We start from the raw sequence: 16125 nt of genomic DNA on the forward strand, positions 1-16125 counted from the left end.
TTTTGAATAAAGACTAGATGAAGAGTTAGAAAGTACAGCTTAAAGCCAGGTGCTGATGGCTAATACCTGTATTCCTAGCTACTCAGGAGGGTAAGAGCTCAGGATTACAGTTCAAATCCAGCCCAGGCAAAGAAAATCATTATTTCTAGCTAACCCACAAAAGGCCAGAATAGCAGGCATATGACACAAGTGGTAGCCTGCAAGTGCAGCCCTGAGTTAAGCTCAGTGTTGGTGTACACACACACACACACACACACACACACACACACACACACACACACACACACACACACTGCTACTTAGAAAGTCATCTTGGAAAAGGAAGAAAAGGAGAAAGGGAAGAGAAAGAAGAATTTGGTTCATACATTGTACATTGTGTTCTTGTTACCACAAAGTCTCTGAAACTTTTTATAAATTAATTTAGAGAATTTTAGAAGCTATATCACTGACACAATTCTAATGTTTATCTAGGATACTTTTCATTTTCTTGTCTTTTCTTGTCTGAGGTATAAATAGTATCAGACAATGTGAGATGGATTGATTCCTTTCAGATCAAGGCAGATAATGGGCAGATCAGAGGTTTGAGTTGTATGGATGATAGATGGAAGACGGATAAATTGATAGATATTCATTGAGAGATGATAGATAGATAAATTTATATAGTACAAACTTCATTCTATGCATTGTCAAAAGTCACTTATATGTTCTTGTAGCTCTGCCAACCCTTATGGGTTAGTACCATTGTTTTCCACTTCTTTGAGATGAAGGAATGAAGGAAAAGCAGTTAAATAGTTCACTCAAGGTCACAGAGCATGTATATGGTAAAAATAGAATTCAAACCTATGAACTCTGGCTGTAGAGTTGACACATACATAGACCCTACTTCTTGTGGATAGCTGGATAATAATTAGAAAATGTGAGAAATTAGAAACCAAATGTTTCCTGACATTGCCTTCACAGGATTATTTTGCAGTCATTTAGGTGAGGCAGAGTGAATATGGGACTAAGTAAATTAACAGGCTTGTGACTAACATGAGTCAGAGTGAAGGCCCAGTTTCAGATAACTTACCATTCCATGCTCATTCAGCAGTTAAGCCTTTTGGATGGTTATAGTTGCTAGGAAATGGAATTAACTGCCTTTTAAGGTGATGTGCATCCTGTGACAAGAAGATTCAAGGAGGAAGCATGGCCCCATTCTCTAAATGTGGCCTTTACCTGTAGTCTTTTAAAGATCTAGCTGTATGGTTCAAAGGTGTGTCTGGTTAGTAGGTGTTGAGATGTGTGCATAATAAGACTTTGTATTAGACAAGCACTAACTCATACTAAATGTCTACTGGACAAGTACTAACTTGCTTCAAGTTTCAAAGCCATAAAGACATCAAGCTGTTCTTCCCCCTTCTCCCTCACCCCTGACAGAAGGTAACAACTCCATCTATGCACTAAATGGTTTCTAATAAGTGATAATAGAGCACAGGCTCTAGAGTCAAAATGTTTGGGATCCAATTCCTAGATGCTATTATAATCTTTATAATCTTTTGAAGGCTGTGTTAATCACTTGAACTTTTTATGCTTTGGTTTATCAAATATTAAATGGAAATAATGATAGACCCTTCCTATTGGAGTTACTTTGAGGATAAAATAAGTTCAAATATACCAACAGTCTAGAAATGTATCCTAATATAATCTTAATACCTTATTGACGTCAACCATTATTATCTATCTAGTTAATTGAAAATTTGCAATGGACTATTCATAATGTAAGTGTGTATATGAGTGTCACCTAAAATTTACTGAACCCAAAATGATATCAATTAGCTATTATTTGCTACATTGTAGGTAAATAAAGAAGTCTAAAGAAAATATCTCAACTTTGGTGGGAGGGAGGAGGATTAGGTGGGGGGGGGGGGAGGATGGGAAAGGATGGGAAGAGGAAACAAAGGAGGAGGCTACAATGCTTGATAAGAAATGTACTCATTATCTTGCCCATGTAATTGTAACCCCTCTGTACAGTATTTTCACAATAAAAAAAGAGAAAATATCTGAAGTAACTAGGAAAAATAGAGCATTTTGTATAATTGCAATATAGACTTAAGTGGATAGTTCCCACATGGCATGAATTTTGAGATAGGATATATTATCTGCAGTTTTCATTTGAACAGCTGCAGACAAGAAAAATTAATCGATTCACCCAAAGCCTTCTTATTGGAAAGTATAGAACTCAGAGTTCAACAGGCTGAGTTTTATCTATGTTAACTACCAAGCCAATGGGGAAGAAAGTATGATTTACAGTTACTTTTAGTAACATGAAGCAATACCAAAATTGCATTTGGGTAGCAAAATCAAAAACAAGAAAACATAATGAGTCCATTTTAAAAAACGTACTGAATGATGGAGCAGGCTTCATAAATAGAAGAAAACACACATTCACTAAAGAGTAAAATGGGCAAGAAAGTACACAGAAAAATCACAAATGAGTTCTTAAAATTCATAAAGCAGGGAACAAGAGGCTAAAACATTAAACAATTAAACAGAAGAGTGATCTGATATCATTAGGAAGTAGCATGTGATGTGTGTGCATGTGCACATGTACACAAAGCTCTGAACTCAGGGTTTTGCACTTGCTTAGCTGGTACTCTACTATTTGAGCCATGTCTTTAGCCTGACTTATTGTTTTTCATTTTGGAGATGGGCCTGTAGGAATTTTCTTCCTTGATTCTCTGGATTTGAGTCTCTTGGGCATCTAGGATTACAAATGTGAGCCACCAGTGCCCAGCTAAATAATAAACCTAAGTAGACATGAGGTAATAGACATGATATATTACTGAAAATTATTCAAGCTTCTAGCTGGTCTTATTTAAAAAGAACTTGTAGTATTGCAAAATTACATAAAGGGAGATAAAGAATATAAAATTTCAATTATTTATCCAACAACCCTCAATTTATTGTATTAAAATTTTTAAGTATTTTGTTCAATCTTAGTTCTTTTAACAGAAGAATTTCCAAGAATTTTAAGTCTATGAGTATTCCCAACTACTTTGTCCATTGTGATAGAAGTCATGTATATCTTAAGCAATTAATAATTTAAATAAGAAGATTTTCTATTGACTTATTAAAACCAGACAAAACTATCAATAATTCATGCTTCCAACCATGATCTGTGTTTAAATATGATAAAATTGGTTTTATGCTAAAAAACATTTTAAATTTTAGTCATTCATTTAGCTAGCCTACTTTTTTCTTTGCACAATCTCTGTCTTTGTATCTAATTCCCCAGTATTTCTATAAAAATAAAAGTTATTAAGGAATGAATAAAGGGGATGTCTGACAGAAAAACTCTTTACTGCCTTAATAACCAAGATTATCACCTCACATCCTATGTTTGAGATCTATCTATGAGATTGCTATTCTTGTAATAAAAAAAATGATAAGAGTTAATGATACTAAATATCAAGCTTATAGAGAGCAGCCAATCACACGCTTCCCTCATTCAGTAACTGTTTTCTTGTCGTGGTGCCGGTTGTACACTGTTTAATTTGAGAGAATTCGAATACACTCTAGAAGACAGCTGTGAAAAGAAGTGGATAGTTTAAATTTGACAAACGTGACTTGTTACCAATGGTGGGAACATACTGGCATTGGAATGAAGCTTTGCCTTCTCTTTCATTTTTCTTTCCAAATTTCAAAGGCTTCTGGAGCAGATGCCCTGGAGTTAAATTTATCGTGTCCACACGGGATGGGAGAAAGAGGAATGGGCCTGGCTTGTGGACAGGTAAGGATCTGAACAGTGTGTACGTGTGTATGTGTGTATGTATGGGCATCAGTGTGACCTAACAGGACCTGGTAAGGATCTGGACAGTGTGTATGTGTGTATGTATGGGCATCAGTGTGACCTAACAGGACCTGGCATGGATGGTTAAGATCCACACCTTAGACAAGGAGATCCATGGATCATATGACTGCCTTGAAATGTCCAGGTCTACATTGTTTCAATATTTAGTGCCTAAAGAGTGGAAAACGAGGAGAGCTGGAATTACAGTAACTGTTTAGTTTTATCGAGGAAAATATCACATTATGTGCTTGACAGGAAGTAATATCATAACAAATAGTTTTTAAAAGCGCTGAAGCAGAATTAGCTGATTTCAGATGCAATGTTCTTTATTCATTCCTGATGTTGAGCCAGTTTCCCTGGGGCAATACACTGTACAAAATGCATTGTTTCTGGTGATTTTGTAGTAAATGGGGCACAGCACAAATTGCATTTTACATTTTTTAGCATATGATCATTATTCCCTAACTGCATTTTAGGGAGTTGCCGAAAGACTTTGATGCTATTTTTATTTTTGGATATAATAAATAAAACTTTCATGCCAAAATATTTTCAAAAACTTAATGAATACAAAGTAAGAAGATTCTTCTACCCCTCTCCTCTTGAAAGAATGAATGGGGGAAATGAGCAGAATGCAGGCAAGAATGCATTGTGCATGCCACAAAGCTGAGAAAAATATGGGAAGGGGTGGGTCTAAGGGGGATGGTGAAGATACAGATGCACTGTCTACATAAATCGCTTTGTTAAATGGCAAAAAACAATTCAATGCATAGCCTAAAATTTAAGCAAAATGAGATAAGGGGCGGGTTTGGAGGGGTGGGAGAAAACGTTGAAAGGGGTGATGTTGATCAGGAGGCACTGCTTTTATAAACTGCTCTGCTAAATGGCAACTCCTTGGTACAACTACTTAAAGAAAACAAATATATATATATATATATATATATATATATATATATATATAAATTGAAAAACTGTGAGAAGATATTGTAATATATAGAAAATGCTCCAAAGTTAATATACCTGCTAAAAAACTGAGTGTTTTGCATCTAGTTTCACTATAAAGCCCAAGGGATAACAGTGTAAATAGAATAAATTGGGGTGTTGTTGTTTCTGACGGGTTTTCCAGTACTGGGAAGATTACTTTCATGTCCACTTCTGGTTCAGTCTTGTTTATAGTAGGTGCACAACTCCCCCCCACCACACACACTTTTTCTCAAGTCATTGAATTGATATAAATCAAACTCAGAGGCCTTTAATTTGGGAGGAGAAAAATAATCTGCTTATTCAAATGAACATGAATTGCTATTTTCAAAATTTGCATTCAAAGAGGTTTTTAAAAGACTTAGTAAATATTTAATTAGCATTCAGAATAGATTTGTGACTCAAGAAGAAATCATTCATGGGTAGCAGCAGGAGAGAAGAGACTAGTCAAATATTTTTTAAGTACATCCACTTGCTTCTAAGCTTCTACTCACAAAAAATTACCCAGAGGTCATAGAAGGTGGTAAATGGACTTCAGAACTCCTTGTGGCCTGGTCTGGGGAAAAAAAAAACATTGTATCTATCATAGGATGAGGTAACAGTGTATCTGTATCACAGGATGAGGTAATACTGTATTCAGAAATGTAACCAGAAATGTAACATGATTTAAGAGGAGCATTCTCAAGGAGAACACCTTGAATAGATTTGAGTTAAAACACTCTTCATCTCAGGCAAGGCATTCATTTGCCCATTTCTTTGAATCTCAGCACCCAGATACTATTAAATTAATTAAAGAATCACCACCACAAAAATAACAGCAGCAGCTCAGGTGAATATAAGTCTATAGTCTCGTTTTTTTTAAGGAAGGATACATTCTAATAGCCCTTACTAAAAATATAGCAATTATTTTGAAAATGTTGCAAAGGTTACACTTGAGTTTGATTTATTTATTTATTTATTTATTTGGAATAGGCTTTTTGCTGTATAAACTCATCTGAGCCTATCCAGCTGTGAAATGTCTGAAGGTGCATCCTCTCCAAAGAGTTATTTAGCTACATAAAATTTTTTCCCGGACTGTGGATGAATGAGAATGCTAAATGAAGAGAGAAAGAGAGGGGGGAGGAGAAAAAGAAAAAAAAAGAAAAAAATGTAGTCAGATATTTTTAAGAATCCTAAAACTGCTGGAAAACCTATTCCCAAGAATAATATACCTTGGCCAAAGGAAACAAGAATGTTTCCATTTCACTCAATAGTTATAATCTCTAAAACAGGGACCAACTTCTCCTTCCAAACAAATTAAATTTTTTCCCTATGAACAATATGCTTTTATAAATTATATAATTGAAAACTAAAGCTAGCTTGGGGTGGGAGGAATGGAGGAAACTGTGGTAAATCAGCCCATGTTGGATGCCTCACTTCCACATCCTTCCTAAGTTCCAAAGTCTACAACATTTGCAAGCTGATCTGATGGAAATCCCTACCCAGTGTTGGGGAACAGAAGAGCGATTCCAAATCCATTTGCATCTCTTTTCTGTGTGCCAAGCACGGAGTTGTTGGACTCCTCAGAGTTAAATGTTTGCATGAAAGAGACATGGCTGGGTTTCAGGGCTAGAATGTTTACCTGTTTAAAGCCAGACACTGGTAGGTCACACTTGTAATATATCTACTCAGGAGGCTGAGATTTGAATGACAGCCTGTGGCCAGCTCAGGCAAAAAAAAAAAAAGTCCTCTAGACTCCAGCAAAATGCTGGCAAGAGGACTGGCTCAAGACATAGAACACCAGCATTGAGCAAGGAACTCCAGTGAGCCAAATGCTCCACCTTCAAAACCTCCTTCCCCTCCCCCCAAAAAAGAAAGAAAAACAAATTTATTTAACAGACATTTTCAGGTACAGCACATTTTTTTTCCCTATCCAAGCAATTGTGCTTTTCTCCTCTATCTCAGGATTTCTCACGAATATTTTAATAAGTGAAGAAGTTCATCCATGACAGTTTGTGTACCTAGTAGATTCTGCCTGTTTATAACCACATCAATCATATATAATTATTTTTGTATAAAATAGTTGACCAAAAAATCTTGAAATTGTGAACAGCAAAAAACACAGTAGATACTGTAGATACTATATTTGCTTACCATATTTGGAGACAGAAATCTCAAGCTGACCTTGATAATTTGAATTGTGTCTTTTGTGCAAAATGAACCGTCTTCTAAAACCTTTAAAAGGAAAGGGAGCTGTGGCTCAAGCAGAACAGCACTAGACTTGAGCAAAAAAAGCCAAAATGAAAGAGTTGGTCCTGAGCTCAAGGCCAGTACTGGCATACACACAAAAATTTAAATCAATCAGTCAATCAATCAATCAATCAATGTTTTGCAGTGCTATGTGTAAAGGAAATCTCTTAGGAAATCACTCTTTTCTTCCTTCCTTCAATTAACCATATATAGCACCTTGAACAAACCATTTCTTCTTTGAAAGCTTATGTCTATGTCTAAATATAGGATTCAAATGAGTTGATCCCTAACTCTTCAAACTTTAATATTCTATGAATGTAAACATTAGAGAGAGCAGGCTAATAAGTCATTTCTAATCTAAGGAAATTAATAATTCATATTATGTTGTTAATTTTAAAACCACTTTAACATTTCCCTAGTCTGTATGACACCTCTGGTTTACAGTAGTCTCTGCTGCCTATGAGGAATGTGTTGGAAGATCTCCAAGGCATGCCAAAAACCAAGGCCAGTACCAAGACCTGGAGATACACATCCTAATAATAAAATTTCATTGATAAATTAGGCACAGGAAGATCAATAGTAATAGTCAAGAAAAAAATTATACAATAACAACAATATACAATTATAACAGTCATTTAAACCTTATGACTTCTTTTCTTCTAGAAAATTTCATTGAATGCTTTGAGACCATAGTTGACTATGGGTAATTGAAACCACAGAAAGCACAGATTAGTCAGGTGCCCATAAACCTACCTAGCTACTCAGGTGGCTGAGATCTGAGGAGCCCTATAAGATGCCAGCCCAGCCCAGAGAGAAAAGTTCAGGAGATTCTTAACTCAAATTAACTAACCAAAAAGCTGGAAATGAAGGCGTGGCTCAAGTGATAGAGTACCATCCTTTAGTAACAATAACAAAAAAAGCCAAGCAAGAGGGTAAGATTTTTAGTTCAAACTCCAGTTCTGGCATGTATGTACTACATGAACATGCACACACACACACACACACACACACACACACACACACACACATAACCCGCAGATCAAAAAGAGACTGCTAGTTACTATACAACAGCCATGCTCCTGAGGTTTTTTGCATATCCTATTTTATTTGAATAATGAAGGTTGAATGTACTTCAAGTGCCAAGTAGTTGCTTAGCATATGTACAGCCCTAGGTCTGATAACAAGCACCACCAAAATAAGAATAAGATTTAAGGGGAGAAGGAGGAGGAAGAAGTAGTAAACAAAATTGTCTGGAGGTTGTGGCCTACACCTGTGTAATTCCACTTACTTAGAAGACTGAATGAAGTCCGAAGATCACAAATCCAAACCCAGCTTCAGCACTGTAGTCGCAAGGAACCATCCCAAAATGAAAATGCTTCCCTCCCCATGTCCACCCCCCACAATAAAAAAGGACAAATGAAGATCAAAGTCCGACTTTATAATATTCTTTTGCCTGGAATTCATACAGTTTCAATTGAAATTATCCAGCTAGAAAGCACTTCAGAGGGTACCTGCTTCTCCAATTGCATATATCTTACCAACCAACCATAATTTCCATGTGAAAGGAAGAAGAGTGTAAGTGAAAGAGTTTTAATGCTGGAACACAGAGGCATCGTCTCATTTGAATCTGTGGGGCCTAGAATATAAATCTCTGTCTATGAATTTGGATTTCTATTTACCCAATACTCTCAAGAAGCTACCCAAACTGTTTTTCAGCTGGCTCTTGTAGGCTTCTCCTAGTTCCGTGACTTGAATACCATCATTGTAGGTGATTACTACAACTATTTCAATAAAGGATCACACATAGAACTATTCCCATAAAGATTCTTTTGGATGAGAGTAGCTTAATGAGAGGGAAGATTACTCCTGTTTCACTGGTGGAGCAAGGACCTGAATAAAGATGGCAGTCTTTGGCTACTTCACCCGCCCTCCCTCTTCTTACACATCCTCTGCAGAGAATTTCCAGACACGGAAATATTCAGCCAGTCTCTGAATCCCCATGTTGTCATCAGACAAATATTGTGCTGGTTCCATGATGACTTAGCCAAGCAAGGATGAAAAGGTTTAAAAGCAGATCTTACTACTTTTAAACAACATGGATTCAGAGACTGGGGAATGTGGCTTAGTGAGGAAGTGCTTGCCTGGCATGCACGAAGCCCTAGGTTTGATTCCTAAGTACCACAGAAAAAGCCACAAGTGGCACTGTGGCTCAAGTGGTAGAGTGCTAGCCTTGAGCAAAAGAAGCTTAGGGACAGCGCCCAGGCTCTGAGTTCAAGCCCCACGACTGGCCAAAAAAAAAAAAAAAAGAAAAGTAAATCTTAATATGTTTAAGATCTTGAACAATTATTACCCCAGATACATCACCCAAAGCCATACTGTGCTACTTCCTTCCTGATCTGTTTTCTCTGACTGAACTAAACTTGCACAAACTGTATGCTTATTAAAATTTAAAACAACAACAACAAGGGAAAGAGAAGCTTTGTTTCTGATTCATCATGCCAACATTTTTCTCCCTAGGACATTAACCACAGATTATTACTCTTACCCTTGCCAGAGAGCAGACGTCTGTCACTAGGAATAGAATCCAAAATAAAGTGTGAGGACTACATTGGCCCAGATGTGCTAGGATTTCTCCTGGGAAATAAAGCCTTCCTCCAACAGCTGGGCTAACAGACCCTCAGTCTCAGACATAGTACATTGTCCATGTCCACTGCACGGCTTGGATCAGCTCCCTATTAAATGTCCATAGAGGGGACAATCTTTCAAAAAAAAAAAATCTCTTTTGAAGCCAAAACTGGAAAGTCACTCTATTTCCTATACTTCTCAGAGAGCCGAAACCCAGTAACTTGGTAATAGGAGAAGTCTCAGAGGTTAGAGATAGGAAAGCAAGAGTTCCACTGGTGGTAAAACACAATCAACTCAAGCAGGAGCGTTCTTTCTGGCTTCCTTTGGAAAGATTGTTGTTGAGTTCCATTTGCCTTGTGGATAATGGTTAGTTATCAAATTAACCATCTTCATCTTCTGGTATTCAATTCCTCTTGTCACCCCTGTGTACATGCACATGGTAAAATCACCCGGTGTCTGATCATGTTCTTATGAACATGGACCTTGGGCATGTGCAAATTTAGGCTTGTCTTGGAGGCTTAGGATCCAGTAGATAAATGTGGGAGGGACTAAGCTGACCTCATTTGGTTTGTCCTCCAATAAGAGCTATTTGTGAATCTGGAAATCATCACACCTTGAAATAACATAGTCTGAAGAAATGTGACAAAAGGCTGTGTGATGAACACTCTTTAAAAAAATGAGGCTAGGATAACAAGTTCTACAAGAAATGTTCTTATTACCTTACTTATATAAGTGTAACCCCTCTGTACATCACCTTGACAATAAAAAATAACTAAAATAAAACATTTAAAAAATAAAAGAATAAAAAATAAAAAGATTAAATCTGTTATTACCTATATACATGGATTCTTTTCTCTCTTATTTTCCCTGAGGCATTATAGTTTTTGAAGTGCTTTAAGATAAATCATCACTTTAAAAGTTTATAAGTACAAGTGTCTGGATTCAAAAGCAAACAGGCGATTTATGCTGTATTATGTTATTCAACTTTTTGTTTGATTTTAATTCTCAGCCATTTGCATAGATGAGGGTGTTCACATAAGTGGATAACTACAGGAGATCTGTAAGAAACATTTCTGTAACTGCTAATATTTTGCCTAAAGCTGGATCCTCATGAGTTTTTCAACTATAGTTATTAATGGTTGTTAATGATATACAACGATTTTTTTCATTAAAAAGTATACATTTTTAGTATAGGAAACAGCACCATATAAAAATATCAGTTCTGAAAATATTATTGTTCTCCATGGTCATTCACATATATAGTACTAAATAGGGATATTAAGACATTAAATGCATATTTTGAATTTAATCTGGCTTTATTGTGCTTGCTACTTGTTCTAATCTAGACATTAGAAGGAAAAACAAAAGTCTAAAACACAAAACAAAAACAGCCTGGCTCCAGTGACTCATACCTGTGATCCTAGCTACTCAGGAGGCTAAGATCTGACTGTGATTCAAATCCAACCCAGGCAGGAAAAGTCCATGAAACGCTTATCTCAAGTTAACCACCAAAAAGCCACAAGTGGAGTAATAGCACTGTACTTGAGTGAAAAAGCTAAAGGAAGGTACCCCGGCCCTGAGTTCAATACCCAGTACTGGCACTTAACCCAAGCACACTAGTAATTTATAATTAGAAGCCCTAATTAGGTATTCATTATCTCTATATAGGTAGTAGATAGACGATAAAGTAAAATACAGTAGGCAGTATTTTTGCGGTGATATCAATGGAAATATAGTTATCATGATACAAATACACCATAATGATAAACTCATAAAAGCCTTTTTTGTGTGTAAAATGCTCTTATGGAAATTGTGTGGTCAGCTCTACTTGTGTTCTAGGCATTGTGCTGAGTAGTTTTACTGAATGAGTCACATTTACTTCCCAAGTGTTAAGGAGGCAAGAATATCCTCCACATTAAAAAACAAGTAAAAACAAAACAAAACACACAAACAGGAAGTGATGACTCAAGCTTGTAATCCTAGCGACTCAGGAGGCTGAGATCTTAGGATCATGGTTTGAAGCCAGACTGGGCAGGAAAGTCCGTTAGACTCTTATCTCTGATTAATCACTAAAAAGCCAGAAGTAGAGCTGTGGCTCAAGTGGCAGACTGCTAGTCTTGAACAAAAAAAAGCTCAAAGACAGCCCCCAGGCCCTGAGTTCAAGCTCCATGACATGACCAAGAAAAGAAAAAAGAAAAGGAAAAAAAGAAAAAGAAAAAAGAAAGGAAAGGAAAGAGACTATGTGACTTACTTCCTATTAAATCACTAGAGATTTAACAGGATTTGGTGTTTTGCAAACAAATTTTTAGACAGTAATAATGGAATGGCTGAATGAGTAAGCGAATGATTGGATTAATCCTTCCAAACAAAGCTCTTTAACTCCATCCTGAACAGGACTGTGTTATGATTATGACTTCACAAAGCAGGTCCCATCTGTTATAAACTGGGAACTTTGGATTTCAAATCATTTTTCTTCCCTCTAGGACCAGACTCAGTAGTTTGCTGCTATTGTTACTGTTGTTTTCCTTATCTTTTTACCTCAATTATTTTGAGTTTCATGTATGTGATTTCTCTAGTATGCTTCTCAAGTCCAGCTTAAATACGTCAGTCCAAATTGCATACACTGAGGTGTACATATTATTCAAAAGTCTCTGTGTATTAGACAGAAGTGTATCTCCTTTTTAGATATTTTAACATTGGAACTCAGTAATCAGTTACGTTTAAAAAGAGTCTTTTTGGAGAGAATGGAGAATGCAAGACACCAAAATGGGAGACTGTGGCTCCTTCTCTAAAATCTATTATCCTTTATCAAGAATTATATCCTGGGAAGGTTATTCCCAGATGTCTCCAGCTCCCTCTCAAGTAGAAGAACAGCTCTGGTTCACATTTTCTTTTTTTTTTTTTTTTTTAATTTAATTTAATTTTATTTGTGAACATACTGTACAGAGGAGTTACAGTTACATGGGCAGGATAATGCGTACATTTCTTACTGGTTCACATTTTCATAGACCCTGATGTTTGGAGAACTGACTGAGAGCTGACCAGCCTTGGACCCAAGGGCTGAATCACCTGATCCTTCCAGCGACTCTCTGATTAATTAACTGGAACAGCCCTATTTCTCAGATAGGGGGATAAATATAGGCGTAACATTTGGGCCAGGGATAGAGAGCAAATGAATAGTAGCATCAGATTTCAAGCCTGGCTGGCAGGCTCAGGAGTGTGTTTTCCTGAGCTTCTCAAAATAAAGAATGTTCCAGAAGTGATGCCTGGCCTTCCCAACCACACAGATCCTTGACACACATCTCCGTATGACAACAGTGCTGCTGGACTGGTAGAAGCCATGCAATCCCTTCTACTCAGTCTTAGAGCCTGGCTCACTGGTAGGGTGCTTGTCTTGCAATTGTGCATCCCTAGGTGTGATTGTCAGTAGTGGAAAATAAAGTAAAATTTTAAAATGAACAAAATGAAATCTTCTCTATGGAAGTACTATTGCCTGCAAAGAGCACTTTCCTGAGCAGACAGACAGACAGATAGATGTGATTTGATTGGCCTTTATTTGTATGTGATTTTAATATATTCTACTTTTGGAACTCATTGCTAAAGAAAACCTCAAACATTTAAAAACGAATTTCTAGACCCAAGTAAAAGAGATTGCAGTTGTCCAGTTATTGATGTTAATTGTTGCGCTCCCAGTCTACTTGGATGTGCCTTATTGGTTGTCCACCTTCTACACCCCATGTCCCAATGAAGGCGGCCTTAGGAAACAATCCTGGGCAATAGTAATTGTTCAGGAAAACCTTGAAGACCTGTGAGCCTTCCTAGGAGAGAGTTCCCCCTTTTTACAAGAGGTGGGAAGCAGCAAGAAAGACGTTGAGCTCCATCCAGCCCTGGAAGCCACTCCCCAAGCCACTGCTGCACAAAGGGTGGATCATTAAGCCATCCACGTGGTAGGCAGAGTTTTCCTATAGCTGTCTCCCTTTATGGCAGCCTGGCTACGAGTGGCCATAATAAACTATGCACTTCTCAGCACGCCTGTGACACAGCACAGGAGCAGCTGCAGGGCTAGTACAGACTCCATTGTTTGAAATGTTTTCTTTTCCTCACGAGATTCCATGCTGCTCTTTTTCTGTCATCTGATTCCTTTTTGGCTCCCCCTCCCCCTCCCCACCACCATCTATTGTTTTGAGGGTTGTGTAAGTGACAGCTCTTTTCTGCTGCTGGTTTTGTCCTTTCCTTCCTGTTACCTTCCTGGACTTGGTCCACCCCTTCTCCCCCTTCCTTGATCTTGTGTGTTCTCTTTTTCTGTCTTGCAGGCCCTTGGCCTCTGTTCTCTTCCCACCTTATTTGTCTGGCGGAATACAGAGAAACAACTTCTCATTTTGTCCGCATTCTTGTGGTGTGGCAGATTTGTCATTTTCCCCTTGGGAATAGGTGCCCTTCGTTAGCTGTATGTACCACCATTCATTTCCCTTCCAAGAACTGCAAGCGCATGTCCCAGGGCATGCCCATTTCCAATGGTAACGAAGAGCAATCGAAGCAACCTGGACAATCAGCTGTTGAGAACAGCTCAGACCTATTTCTTCTCTATACCTCCATCCATTCATCTCCCAGACTCTGGAAGTTGGCGTGACTAATTTCAGATCATTCCGTAGTAGTTTAATTTTTTTTTTCTCTGAAAGTACTGTCTATGCCCCAGTGGCCATGTTTTGATGCCATTCTTTGCAAATCCAACTCTCTCCTCATTCTTCCTTTGTTTTTGAACCCATGACTGCAGAGGGAAAAACAGGTCCAGTAGGTGGAGCAGGTTTAGTAGGTGCAGCATCCATCGAATGCTATAACTCACAAATGATTAGCTGAGGGACTGTCACAAGGCAGACATCAGGCAGGTGTCAGGACACTGGCTTTGTTCTATCCTTTTAAATCCTTGAGCTGATCATTTCTGTCATGCCCAGTTTCTTTCTTTTTGCTGTGGACCCATCATTTTGCCATTTTCTTCTCTCTCCTCCACATTTACTTCTTATGTCCTCTGACTCTAGAGCTCCTTCTTTTTATTTAGAGCCAATAAAGAAAGTCTTCTATATTTTTATTTCATTTTTATATTTTTTTACATCTGATTCAATGCATCACCTTAGAAAGCATTGAACCTGCTTGGTAGTAAACACCCAAAATGGGCCAAGTTCTTTGACCCCATTTTTACATTACAATTGAAGCATCAACAACCACCACAGAAAACCCAGTAAGCTCAGCTCCCTTGTGATTATAGATTTTTGTGATATTCCCAGGAGCTGAATTTAGGTAAATTGACAAGTGCATTGACTAAATATCAGTGAGCCACACAAAAATATAAAATTGAACTCTTCCTTTCACAGTATTTGCCTACACACACACACACACACACACATCTGCTTGCTTTGTTAAATTTTTGCCTCCTTAATTTTCTCTTTTTTGTCCATGTGAATGTCTTTTTAGCCATCCTGGTTTCTGTCTCTGTGATCTCCCTCTTCCATTGGATTTCTAGGTTATCATGTTGTTTTAGCTGTTACTTTTATCTTTTTGCACTTATTATAATTATTAACACATTATTCATACCTGGGCACTTGTGGCTCACCACCTGTAACCCTAGCTACTGAGAATCACAGTTCAAAACCAGTTTGGGCAGAAAAGTCCATGACACGTTTACCTCTAATTAACCTCCAAAAAAGCTGGAAGTACCCAGGTGTTGACTTCAAGCACAATTACTGATCCCCCCCCCCACACACACACCATATTAATTACATGAATTAAGGGATTTCCCTGTGAGTTTTCCAGACATGCCATATACAGTGCTTTGATCACACTCACCCCCTTTACTATAGCTGCAATTTTAATCAAAGTTATGTGAGTTAAAAACAAGTTCACTATTTCCTCCAAGACTACAATGTTTTCTACACTGCTCTTATTTCCTTTGTGCTTTTGATCTTTCTGTTCTCCCTCATGCCTCCAAATTTCTGTTTTAACATTCCTTTATTTCATGGTTTCTTTTCTTCTTGCCTCTTTGAATTCTGTACCCATCTTCCTCCTACATCAGGTTTGTTTTTAAAAGCAAACATTGGTTCCTTTAATATCATTTTGCAACTGCCATGGGAACAATTTTTCCTGTTTTATTTTTACTAATTGGTCTTTCAGAGGAAAGCCTCTAAGGTGTAATCTAGCTCACTGTAGGCACCCACAGGAATAAGTTAGTTGTCCTGTCAGCTTTCTGATATAGTAAAATGTTCATGCTAATCTCTCAGGTATTTCATGCTTCTAATATTTAACTATTTCCTTCTAAGGTGGGGAAAGAAGAGGGAGGAACAGATAGAAAGAGGTATGGAGTGAGATGTTGGAACTGAGTAGGTGAATGTGTTAACTAGGACATATGCATTTTTAAAGGATACCATGGGAAAATATTTACAGTGAGTTTGGGTAATGTCCTGAGCGCCAGG

General features: G+C 37.6%; 1 protein-coding gene across 1 annotated transcript in view; it reads left to right on the plus strand.

The window, feature by feature from the left end:
• Window positions 1-16125, plus strand: part of Dpyd (dihydropyrimidine dehydrogenase) — a 715003-nt gene that overhangs the window by 463004 nt on the left and 235874 nt on the right. Inside the window, exon 16 of the mRNA XM_042677821.1 lies at window positions 3686-3769. Within this exon, the coding sequence (XP_042533755.1) occupies window positions 3686-3769 (84 nt within the window). The remainder of the gene's footprint in view (window positions 1-3685; window positions 3770-16125) is intronic.

This window comes from Dipodomys spectabilis, unplaced genomic scaffold (assembly GCF_019054845.1).
Source record: "Dipodomys spectabilis isolate Male_0828 unplaced genomic scaffold, ASM1905484v1 ptg000002l, whole genome shotgun sequence".
NCBI classification, from domain to species: Eukaryota; Metazoa; Chordata; class Mammalia; order Rodentia; family Heteromyidae; genus Dipodomys; species Dipodomys spectabilis.